Here is a 13,355-nt window from a genome sequence, read left to right on the forward strand (position 1 = left end):
TTCGCAACAACGAGCAAGCGAGTGATTATGTACATTCACTGAGTGAATATTATGAAAGTAAAACATATATTTCTCACTAGAAATGTAATCAAAACGCATTTTTATGCAGAAACTAACTCAAAATATTGATTTTTTTCACTAAAAAATGAGATATGTCTGCCATGTTTTTTGGTGTCACGGCCAGAATCTTGAAAGTCACGTGACTTGGACGCAAAACGAATAGGCAGAAAAAATGTAACAATGTAACAATTCAAGGGCTATTATTGTAACCCCTCTACGTTTTTGCACTTTGGACCAACGTAGGCAGGGTACATTTTTATGTGAGACTGGGTTGGTTTCTGCAGCAAATTATGTATTTGCTATAGGAGTGATTGTGGCACAGCCAGAGGGTCGACAATAACCAATAAGATTCACATTGCCACCCATGATTCTTAGTATGTATTTTCAGTTCGCTTGGGTGTGGAATAAAATACCTGTTCTCTTCCTCGTAACTGTGATTATTGGCTTATCAAAACTGTGTTGTGTAGAAAGTGTTTGCAATCTCTCAACCCTAAAGAATGCGTGACCAAGAGAAGGTAAAAAAGTTAAAAATGTGTAGAGAGCATTGTGCCAATCAGTTTCAATCTTGTATTCTGTCATGAAAACCAGAAGTGTAACCCCTTCTCTACTCTACCTTCTCCTCACACATGTCTAAATATTCAGTGTCTTACATGTGCTATAGTGTGAGGACTCGTGCAAAACAACAAGCATTGAGAATGTCGAGGAACCGAATGCACACGTCAAGTAGCAACACCTACAAAGGCAATATAGTTACTTAGCGACACATGACATGTGCCCCTGTAAAATGAAAGGAATGAAGAAATTCAGCCATTGTTATTTTTACGAGCCTTTATTGTAAAACTGGAAAATTTTGCACTGTGAACCAATGCAGCTATAATGCATTCTGTTGTGAGATTGGTTTGTGTGACCATAAACTCAAAAGCACATCTTCATTGGTTATTGTTAATGATTTGTTTCGAATTAACACTAAGCTATTTTAGAAGTGGAAACAATTAAATAATCTAAATCTATAACAATTACAAAAATCTTTCTTCAGAGGCAGATTAAGTACTTAATCCTTTTAAAATCAAAATCAAAATTAGCTTTAGATACTGTAATGAGTCATGGTGTCAATAACTAATATCAATAAAATTATGATTTTTGTGCTTTTATACATTCTGGCCATACTTTATACCATAAAGGTCCTTTCAGTTTCAACATCTGTTGTTTATGTACCATTAGTATAATATCAAATAAAGTGCCTTTTTTAGAAGTTGTGAACAACTTTTGTTAACCATTTATCTGAGAAAGTGAGAACAAATAGTTCAAAATGTCATTTTTAGTCATTGTATTATATTGTTATAGTAAATGCTATACAGATGATATTTACATATACAGTCATCTAATGATTCATTTGCTTTGTTTCGAGATCATTTTCATAAAACATCCATTCAGTTAAAATCTAATTTTATTTTTAATTACCATCTTCCTGTCATTCTTTCAGCTTTTCCAGAGAAGATCCTTTTCCACATCCAGAAATAATCTTCTCTTTGGATGAAGCCAGTTTAGTAGCCTTGTTTCATACACACACATACATTTTATATATATATATATATATATATATATATATATATATATATATATATATATATATATATATATATATATATATATATATATATATATATATATATATATATATATATATATATATATAATAGTGAACAATAATGCCCTTTGAAATTAGTTGTTTTTTTGTTTAGTTTTTTTCCTCTTAAGGTCCAACAAACTTGTCTGGTTTCTGGATTAATCCCTGTAAGCTTTAGAGTAATAATTGCTAGAAAATGCCATCATACTGCAATGGTTGAGAAAGTCAATAATGCCTATGAAAAAACTTTATAATGGCTCTTTTATACAACAGATCAAAATCTGAAAGTCTGAAAATTCTTTCGTCTATCATAATCCAATAAATTAGAAATTTCAGGCTGTCATATCTTACTTTTTTCTTTTTACATTATTAGCACAAAACTGTTAGATTAAAAGCGGCTTTATGTTGTTGTTTTTTTACATGATTAATATTATAAAACCCTGTTTACCTGATTTTTTTCTCTTTATTTAATGTATCAGTAAAACTAAATAACCTTTCAGGACAATGTTAACTTATTAATTCGCATATAACCGATACTGATTTATAGAAATAATTCATGTTTTATGTGACTAACTTAAAAAAAAGGAAGCATATGTAAAAAAATAAAGCCAGAATACACAATTCATAAATGACGTAAAATGTTAACATTGTTCAGGAACAGGCACCTTATATGTGTATAATCGCTATTCTATAAGGTTTTCATGTGTTAACCAGCAAATGTTTTATTCCAAGATATTATCGATCCAGTTCTGAACACAGTAATGCAGTTTAGTATCATAAGATCACATAAATATGAAACAAACCAGATACAACGAAATGAGCAACGCATTCTGCTGCTTCTTCTTGCCCTCATTTTATGTCCTTTTTGTATTTTAATTGACATAATAAAGCCAGTAAATAATGTTGAAGAAGGAAAAAACCATTGGGAACATAACTCTTGACCATTTGTCAATAGAGTTTACATCAGTCAGATCTGGGATATTGATTTTTAGCTGCGAGGCCCGTCTCCGTAGTCGGCTCTTCTTTTGAGTCATGTGGCGCTCCAGTGTATTTCGCCCAAAGTTGTGCCTCGCCAGCCCGGCTTTGCGATACTGTAGTGTAGAGCTGTCGTATGTTAACATGGTGTTTCGTGGGTCATTGAGACCCAGAGCGAGCTCTGTAACGCCCATGTCGTTCTTGATGTCCAGGGTGCCCAAGAGGATGTTTTCATGCGGCTCCATCTGCCCGAGGAAAAGAGGGAAGTTTGATGGCGTGTTAATACGATTCAGTGGCCGTGATTATATATCCATCAGAGTAAAGTGCCGTAACAAGCAAAATGACTAGTTATTAAGTGCCAAACCTACAAGACATCATTAGCATCTATAATTGCTTAAAGGGATTGTGACATGAAAAACAAATTTTTCTTGATTTTTTGTGTTTTGTTGGGTGTCTTGACATCAATTACACCCAAAAAAAACCCAACTTTTAACATTCAGTGTATTGTGTGCTTTCTGGGAATTTCCGCATAATTATGCAAAAACGGCGCGTCTGTTTGGGTGGCGGATCGTTACGTATAGACCCGCTAAATCACCGCCCCCTCCACCCAGCTCCCTGCCCATCAGCTCTGAGCCGCGGGCTGGAGGGAGAGAGACGGCCACCGCCTCTCTCCTCTCCACCCGCGCTCTCCTTTTTTTTTCGCCTACGACCTCAGATCAGACGAGACAACCCGCTGAATTAGCATATTACTAAGCGGAGGAAAAGAAACTAACAAGGATTCCCTCAGTAGCGGCGAGCGAAGAGGGAAGAGCTCAGCGCCGAATCCCCGTCCGAGCGGCGGGCGTGGGAAATGTGGCGTACGGAAGACCGCTTGCCCGGTGTCGGTCGGGGGAGTCCTTCTGATCGAGGCTCAGCCCGTGGACGGTGTGCAAGACAAAATCACATACCATTGATCCACTGTCTGCTGTGTGCGGGGAGTTTGGGGGAGAGGAGGAGTGGAGGATGGGGGAGGGTGGGGGGTTGGTAGGAGGAGCGGGGCAATGATTGACAGGAAAGGGGGAAAAGGACGCGTTTTTCACTGCGCTAAAAACACCGTCATAAAAAAAGCCAGGCATGGAGTACTGGAGTGAAGTTTTTCTTGTTACACCTTTTTAGACACATTTGAGGGATGTTGGCCAAGACTTTTAATAGTGTTAAAAGCATGTTAAAAATTATGTCACAATACCTTTAAAGTGACAGAGAGAAATTTGATTTGGTTTTGGCGTTAGTTTGGGTGTTTTGGTTAACATTATGTTTTGGTTATTCATGATCAAATATCAACAAGTTTTGCAGTACCTTATTCTTTTGATCGCCAAGTCCAATACCTGCATCATCCATAAAGATCGGCTCCCAGATTGAGTCATGGCCATCTAAATCTCGTTGTTTCATTCTTGCATAAAGAGTATCATCTCTTCCAACTACATTTCCCACCAACCACTGCAAGAAAAAACAAATGGAACAAATTTGCTTTACTTTGGGGAAAAAAAGGATGATATTTCAAAAGGGTGATATCAACAGGTCATTTAATTTTCAATGATGGTTTGGTATAAATGTAGACAGGAAAAATTGAGTTCTAGGCAAAGGGTATTGATTAGGTCAACAACTGTGTGAGAACATTATGGAAATGCTTTAAAAACATCATTCATCAAAAAAGGATTGGAAGGGATTCACACAGTTCTCCTTCTGCAATACATAAGCCAAAAACATTACATGGCTCAACAACTCTGGATCTGGAATCTCAGTGCAATAACGGCAAAGATGCAATCCACAGCTGAATGATGATATCCAATCTCTGAGACAGCACTGCATCAAGTATCGATAAATCTGTCTTGCTAATATAACCACATAGTTAAGGAAAGGCTTCAGGGAATATTGGTCAAGCACTGCAGTACAGAGCTGCTTTGACGAATGACATATGAAACTTAATTTAAAGCTTTATGTAAGTCCTGTCCAGAGGTGGCAATTAAGGTCTCCAAAAACAGAAAAAAGGTACTGTATGCAACGAGGCCCTAGGCCAGAATCATTGACAAGTCTGTGAGGGCAGCATTAATGCAAAAAAATAGATTTTAGGGCAACATATGCTGCCTGTATTGCTACTGGACTGGCCTTCCTGCAGGCCTGACCGGTTTCCAACAGAGATGTATGGAGAATTTAAAAAAGAAAAATGACAATAACAACTAAAATGCTTTATTTCTTAGTTTCCTTGATGCCAGAAGGCCTTTTCAATGCTGTGGGAAGAAATATAAAACATTACAAAGTTGTAAAAGTTTTAACGTTCCACCTCTTTCCTATGCTGCAGGCCTGAAATGAAAAAAAAATAAATGTGGATAAACAAATGCCATTAAGTCAATGAGAGAAATAAAATGAAATATCTTGACTTCATAAAGTCTACAACAAATAAATGTGACAATCTTACATTTTTTTGGGCCATCTTTTTCTGATTTAAGGTTGTAAAAGTACTTTTACAACCTTGAACATACCCCCCTTTAGGGAGCAGAGTTATTAACACAATAAACTTTAGACGTTTGACATAGAAACTATAGATGTTACCTTGTTTGGATCCATCCTCATCTTTTCATTGTTGGCTAAAGCTGTTTTCTCAGCTGCCCTTTTCTGACGCTGCGGGCCCCGGCCAAAGAAGATATAATTCACCAGCGCGTACTCCAGCAGAGCCAGGAAGACGAAGACGAAGCAGCCCATCAGGTAAACGTCTATGGCCTTCACGTAGGGGATTTTGGGAAGTGTTTCTCTCAAGTGGGTGTTAATGGTTGTCATGGTGAGCACCGTTGTAATACCTTGAAGAGAAAAAACACTTTATAATACATTTTAAACAGAGTCATTAAAAAATAAATCATCCGTTTTGAATGAATCCAGTTTTTTTTGTGAGAGTGAAGAGTAACACATCATCTCTTTGTCATTTCTCTGCAAATATGCCAATACCAGAATTCCTTGCAAAAGCTTGTCTTTACTATACCATATGTTTAAAATCCAGCTGACACCATGATACCTTTTGTGATCAGCAACATGCAATTTTATGCTTCATTAAACCTGCCAGGGTTGTAGCACCCTATAATGTAATAATTTCCTGAAAATGTAATAACACCTGAAAATGTAATAAAATTTGCACTTAACTCAATCGAAAATGTAATAAAACCCAATAATGTAATAACTTCACCAATAATGTAATAAAATATCCTGACGGATATTGTAATAACATTTTTACCAATAATGTAATACCTTATTATATTATTGGGAATTTATTACATGGTACTCAAAGTCTGCAATTTAACCCAATAGTCATTCTGGTGTTTCAAATCCAGCGTATATAACATTCTTAGATGCTTAAAACACAAAATGTAGAACTCTGGACTGAAAATGAACATATATATATATATATATATATATATATATATATATATATATATATATATATATATATATATATATATATATATATATATATAACATTATTTGACAAGTATTACATTATCAGTTTTGAGAAGAAAAAAAAAGAAAAAAGACCCAACTGAAAATGTAATAAATTCCCAATAATGTAATAAGGTATTACATTATCGGTAAAAATGGTATTACAATATCAGTCAGGATATTTTATTACATTATTGGTCAAGTTATTACATTATTGGATTTTATTACATTTTCGATTGAGTTAAGTGCAAATTTTATTACATTTTCAGGCGTTATTACATTTTCAGGAAATTATTAGATTATAGGGTGCTACAGGGTCAATGAAACCAAAACCTTTGTAAAACATGCTTTTGGAGAAGATGTAAAAGACATGACCCTGAAGTGGTGCAGCAATTCAAATGTCAACGCTGAACTTTTTCGTTAATGGTGAACTCCTACGGGGGGAAGTTAAAGACACCGTTCAAAACCTGCATCCATAGTTTGTGTCAGAGTGACTTCACACATGATAAGGATACGACTGTGACTTGTATGAGCAGTATTTTAGGTCTTGTCAGATATATTTTTACTTTAGATATGTTAGTCCCCTCTGGCACAAAGATATAACTTTTGGAAGTTATATGATTCCAGTGCTGTCCATACAGATTTATTCTTTTTGAAGCTTAAATTATTTTGTGTGCATGATTAAATAATCGTGAACTAGATAACTGTGTGCATCTTACACCAAAATCCCACCCTTATTGTAGGGAATCTGTTCATTTCTAGTACACAACGATGACACACTTTACAGCACTGACAAAGCTGTCAGGTGAACTCTGCTAAATTTTGTTCCCACACAGTTTCTGCAAGAGGTTTTAACAATAGCAACAAAGGATATCTGCACACAGACACACGGCCGGGTGATTCAGCCTTTACAAGCCGGTTTTAATGACTTAAAACCAGGTCAGAGCAGACATTCCTAAATCTTTTGTGGAAAGTGGTGTGACCAAACGTTTCCCAGCACTGTTGACCTGCCTCTATTTTCTGTTCTGTTGTATCTTCTCTATTATTGAGTATTACCTCTATCTTTTTTTTCTTTTTTCTCTTTCACTTTCATTACTTCCCACACGTGCCTTTCCCCCTGAATGATACCTGGATCGCTAAATGGAGCTCAGTTGTCAATCAGCGAAATTGCCTTGTCGGCTAAACCAAAGGATGGGTGGATGAAAATAGATGTATGGAGTTTGAGGAAAAAAAAAAACATCTGATAAACAGAGTGTAGCTCAATGCAAACATCACAGCCTACACTTGTTTTGGAAAATGGATAAAGACTTGGAGCCAATTCCAATAAACCCCCTACTTTCTACCACTAGCCCTCACTCACTACCACTGGCCCTCAAAATGAAGCCACAAGCTGTACGGCCCTTGTAATGTTCCCTAGGGATTGGGACACCACTTGCTACGTCACTGCGTGGTTTACGTTCGGGTACGTTAGCGACTGTGTAGTTACGTTTGCACAAACGTCACACCATATCAGGAAGCCCAGAGCTAAAAGCTGTTTTAATTTCAGCTGTAGCGCTGTTAATATGCCACTTTATTAAGTTTTAATATTTTTTCAGGCGTAAAAGTAACCGTTAAGATCCCCAACCTGGGCTCAGTTTATCCAAATAACGCCTGTTAAGAATTTGGTCCGATGTTTTTGGGATGAGAAGAGCCGCCGGCGATTTATGGTTCCGCGTTAAATCGACGCAGAGCCTACGGCGTATGGCGCGAGTCGCCGCGTAACCTATGCCGTAGGCTCTGCGTTGGTGTAACGTGGAACCATAAATCAGCCTTTATTCTGGCTAGATCTGAAGATAAAACGCAACAACGAGCAAGCGAGTGATTATGTACATTCACTGAGTGAATATTATGAAAGTAAAATATATATTTCTCGCTAGAAATGTAATCAAAACGCATTTTTATGCAGAAACTAACTCAAAATATTGATTTTATTCACAAAAAATTTGAAATGTCCGCCATGTTTTTTTGTTTTATTCAGTCTGCAAATGATGACGTAAAGCATTCTGGGAAATTTTCTCAGGCCCTTGGTCAGCGAGTCAGCATCTGAAATCCCTCGCTGTGAAGGGCTAGATTCATACACACTAGCCCTCGTTATGTCCACTACCCCTAGATGAAAAGAGGAATTGGGACACCACTACCCTCACGGGAACGCACACAATTTAGGGGTAGGGCTGAAAAGTAGGGCTAGGGGGGGGATTGGGACTGGCCCTTGATGTGACTTCTGGAACTTTCCAAACAGTTGACAAGAGTTTATAACCATAATCTACCTCATTAAACTGTAATTGGTTTACATCTTCAATTTGCACATGAAATTGGACAACTATTCGCTTGAGATTGTACATACTTAACTGCATGATTGCACACTATTATGTACATAGTTCCGTTTATTGACAGCTCAGTTTTTTTTATGGATATTCATAATTCTCTTTAGTTGATATTTCTTGTTTTTTGTATTTCTGTTGTATTTTTTAAATGCTGCCTTTTTACATTTCTTAACACAGCTGTTTGACACTCATTGTGACAGCAAAGAAATAATTTCACTGTAAAGGGAAATATGTTTCCTACTGTGCATATGACAATAAACTTTGAATCTTTCATCTAAAAATACACAGAGTTCAAGGAATCAATGATGAAACAAATTATCCAGGCCATCTGTATAAATGTCTTTGTAAACTCAACATTTGGTGGATGTTTTTATGCTGTTATCTATGGAGCTAAAACAGTCTCAATATTCACAAATGTATTTCTGATGCACACGCACATATAATCTGATTTACAAACGGCTTGTGGTCTGTGGACTTTGCTGCATAAACACAGAACCATCTGCAACCAATCAAGTATCTTCCTTGTTTCAGCCAATCATAAAAATGCACTCCACGTGGGTACGATTTAATCATAAGCCAATCACATTAAGCCATTCAAACCGCACTATATACGTGTGAATTTCAGTCAATTCAACATGGCTTCATGCAAAGACAGTGAAGCGGTAAGTGAAACATCTAATTTAACATGTTTGCCTACTTAATCCCTACTACTTAATTGTTATGAGAAGTTATTTAGGTATTAATCTCAATCGCTTAAATTGTGCAACTACCAAATCAAAATCAAATCTAACTTTATTTATATAGCACTTTTCATACACAAAGTGCTTTACATAATAAAGTCAACATTTAACATAGAAAAAAAAAAAATCACACAGTCATGGTTAAAAACACACATCTGGTCATTTTCACACACATCCTCACTTTACCCACACAGCAAACAAATTGTAAACTATATATTTTTTCTCCTTTGTAATCCATATTTTTATTGCAAATGATTGCCCTTGTATATCGTTATGATTGAATCATTCTGAATCCCTGGTCCTTAAAATTGATCAAAGTAATTTATAAATAATTGACCATACTTTTCATTCAAAGGCATTAAGGTTAAATGTAATTAAAAAGGCTTTAAGTGACCATGTAACACCAGCAGAGCATGGTGTAAATGAACTCAAAAAACTTTACATTCATTCTGAAAGTGTGATTTTTATTAACAAGTGAAACAAGAACAACACAGAGAGGTGTCATTAGCTGCTAGAACCCTCTCACTCATGGTGCACCAACAAATAGAACATCGCATGCTGAAACTATCGCAACTGGGACACCAAAATACAACAAATAAACAAAATGGCAAAACCACACATATAAAACACACATAAAACCACCGTTTGTGCAGGAAACTTCCAAGGCATCCCATGAGTCCCTGCACCCTCATCCTGCCTGACAGTGCCCCGGTAGGGACAGCCGTCACTACAATAATATGTGGATTGTATTGGTAGTTGCACAATTAAAGCGATTGAGATGAATAACTCAACAACATTCTCATAACAAGGGGTTATATTTGTGTGCATCAGTTTGTGAATCTTGACCTACGCACCGGTGAAATGTCCTATGCATTTGTGAATATTGAGACTGTTTTAGCTCCATAGTCTAATGTGAGTGCAGTGATGTTTTGCTTTGTTAACGGACTATCAATTGAACGGGTGCAGAACACACACAAATTTCAAAATGAACAGATTGAAAAACTATAGGGTAAACTGACGTTTTTTAATGCCTTTTTCTGCACATAAAACTGCATTTGAGATGATGGATTATTTGCAGAAGTTTTGTTGTCCCCACCCCTGCTACAGGATGAGCAGTCTAAGTGCAAACTAATGTTCTCAGCCATTATCAGTGCATTCATTGTTGTATGTGCTCACCTAAAGCCACTCTGGCAGCAGAGGCATCATAGTTGATCCAGAAGGAGACCCAGGAGAGGATGGTGATGAGGGTAGAAGGCATGTATGTTTGCAGGATGAAGTACCCAATGTTTCTTTTTAGCTTAAAACTCAAGGACAGACGAGGATAAGAACCTGTGGAGAGGATGGATGGAAGAAAAAGATTATTAAAAACTGTCAGATGTACAATTTTATACATTTCCCATATGTATTAGGTCTCCAGAACATTGTTGGCCTATTTAAAATTTTAAATAACATATTTTAAGATGACTTAAAATGTTAAAGTCTGAATATTTCGATGGTAGGGTAGATAAGAGTAACAAAACGGCCACTCTCTTCTTAGTGGACGTCCATAGTCTTGGGCTCTGAGTTGGATCCGCTATCTGGATGTCCATTTGGGCTCCAAACTCAAAATCACAATGGATGGAAAAATTGAAAAATTTTGGAACTGTTTTACAAACAAAAATGGGCAGTAATTTGGTACCTTTGACCAGCCTATGGCCACAACTATCACGTCACAGTGACTTGAAGAGAACTTCTATCCGTCCATCATTTCAATAGGAAAAATTAAAAAAATTGCAGTCCGTCCAAGCTAACCCAACATTTATTGGCCAGGTTTGCAAACACAAATGATTTACAGATTTTAAACGAAAACCAAACGCAAAAGCATATTAATTTGACAACACTTCAAAGCCCAATACACACAAGCAATGAGAACTAGTCGAGCAAAAACATCAGTGCAGTAATTACTTGAAAAACAGCCTTAATAACAGTAGCCTTTTTGTTGTAAATGTTATCTGAAAGAAATGCAAACTATACTAATTGTTACAATGCAGAGCTACATCTAAATGTATATGTTTGTGTGTGCATGGGCAGTAAAACAGGTTTATACATATTAGTGCAGTAAGATAAATGGACTGAAGATTTCTCTGTTTCTTGTCTCTACTCTGCTCGTAACAAGCCCCAAGCAGGATGCTGGTCAAGGAAGCATTTATATGTACCCATACTTCCCCCTTGGAGAAATTGCATTATTTTACAAATGCCAACTGGATGAGGGCGTGACAGCTTGAGAGGAGCTAGAATATAATGTAGAATTTATGAGAAATGTATACAGAAAGACAGGAAAGGTGAGGAAGAAAGCACAAATCCTCTTAAAGTAATCCCCTATTAGCTTATTTGTCATCAACCCCCGAGTTTGATAACAGACTAAAATGTGATATCATGTACATTAGAACATTTTGAAAGAATAAGGAAGTTTAAATTTGCCCCCAGATTATGTGTGGGACTTGAATGAATGAATGACTTGTTACAAGATACAGGGCTAACTTTAAAATGCCTAAGATCATCTTGATGTCATCAAAACTCCAAATCTCTACTGAGATTTGTTATTTCTTATAGCCACTGTTAACATGATCCATAGACATGGGCACTAAATTATTTCTCTATGAAGTTAGGAATCAGTAGGGGTTGACAACAGGATGGCTCATGGGTGAACATTTTTTATTCATAAGGTCAACAGCGACATGTTTTATCCTTGGAGTGAAACATGACACTTGAATTGGATAAATGCCCAGACACGTGTGCTGAGGTCTGCATTTCTGAGTGACCCTGCGGTCCCTCTCTCCATATATCAGTAAACAGCCTGTTTAAAGGGAATCCCCCGTTCACCAGGCCTTTACATAAGGTAAAGCAATCACAAGTGCTACTGGGGCACACTTGCGTAAACACACTTGCATTTTAATGTTACACAAACACAAAAACATTGGGAATTCTGTAGCAAACATTATGTTTTTAACTGACTTTAATGTGTGGCCCTTTGGAAGGTTCTCCGCATTCATTTTGTTTTAATGTAAACGGCCATTCAGTATAGTAGCTTCTCTAAAAACTGCATTCTGAACCATCATCATCCTACTTACGAATGCTAAGTTACACGACCGATTCATAAATATGGAAATGCTGAAGGGATGAAACTTTCATTGTATCAGACAGTGTTCTTTTTGTTTATTGCTGTTAAATAAGTCATGGTGTTTTTCCGTCTCCCAGGACGGCGCTTCATTCAGAGGTATGTGTGCTTGCACATTTGCATTACATCCCACCTTTCTCAAAGTAGCTAAACTTTCTTTTCAGATGAAAAGTTGGATGTAGAAAAATGAAAAATTGACTCGTGACTGTTATGACGTCGAGCTTGTTCATTAATCTTACCCGTGGAGAAGACAACGTTCTTGGAGATGAGCCCATAATCCACAATGGAAAACTGCGGCAGCTCAATCCTGTCCACTCCTGTCACCGCGCCGTCTCCACCTCGCCAGTAGAATTCGATGTCATCTGTAGTATAACCGTCTGAGGGAAGGTACAGAAACAAGGGTTCATTAAGAGATACAATTTTGTCCATTCTGGTTTTTTAGGCAGTCCAGCTAATTAGGCACCTATTATGTTTAGATCAGCATAGCATTGGGATTAGCACCTTCTACATCATGTTTGGTTGGTGATGAAAAATGTGTGGTCACCCAAAAGGATGAGTCCTCTGACTCATTAGTTTGTCTGCATCTCCTGCTGCAACCAAATGACTTTCTGTTAGGGCTTTAAACATCCACACCTCTTTTCTTGGCATGCTGTATGTTCAGAAGAAAAAGGTGAAAGACAAAATGCTCAAGGTTTGGGAGAATATACAGTATGATTGTCTGGGGACAAAGTCCATGGTGTTGTCAAACAGAAACTCTGCAAGTAATATTGAGTCAGTTAACAATGAAGTTTAAGAATTGCTTTCTATTTTTATAATGATCCTTTTTAAGTCTTGAAACTTTTTTTTTTCCAAGAATAATTAAAGCTGCAAGCAGCGATGAACGGGCCCTCGCACCCTTGTGCCCGTTCAGGCTGCAGTGGAAGCTTGTATGACTTGCATGTAGATTCTTCAGGCCTGGACATTTAGCG

At 37.0% G+C, this 13,355-nt stretch overlaps 1 protein-coding gene across 1 annotated transcript in view; it reads right to left on the reverse strand.

The window, feature by feature from the left end:
- Positions 1-1,746: 1,746 nt before the first annotated feature.
- Positions 1,747-13,355, reverse strand: part of LOC133459470 (gamma-aminobutyric acid receptor subunit beta-2-like) — a 78,402-nt gene continuing 66,793 nt past the window's right edge. Inside the window, exons 6-10 of the mRNA XM_061739426.1 lie at positions 12,627-12,764; positions 10,407-10,559; positions 5,252-5,496; positions 3,998-4,138; positions 1,747-2,907 (exon numbers count right to left, since the gene is read on the reverse strand). Of these exons, the coding sequence (XP_061595410.1) occupies positions 2,560-2,907; positions 3,998-4,138; positions 5,252-5,496; positions 10,407-10,559; positions 12,627-12,764 (1,025 nt within the window). The 3' untranslated portion in view covers positions 1,747-2,559. The remainder of the gene's footprint in view (positions 2,908-3,997; positions 4,139-5,251; positions 5,497-10,406; positions 10,560-12,626; positions 12,765-13,355) is intronic.

This window comes from Cololabis saira, chromosome 14, assembly GCF_033807715.1.
Source record: "Cololabis saira isolate AMF1-May2022 chromosome 14, fColSai1.1, whole genome shotgun sequence".
Lineage (NCBI taxonomy): Eukaryota > Metazoa > Chordata > Actinopteri > Beloniformes > Belonidae > Cololabis > Cololabis saira.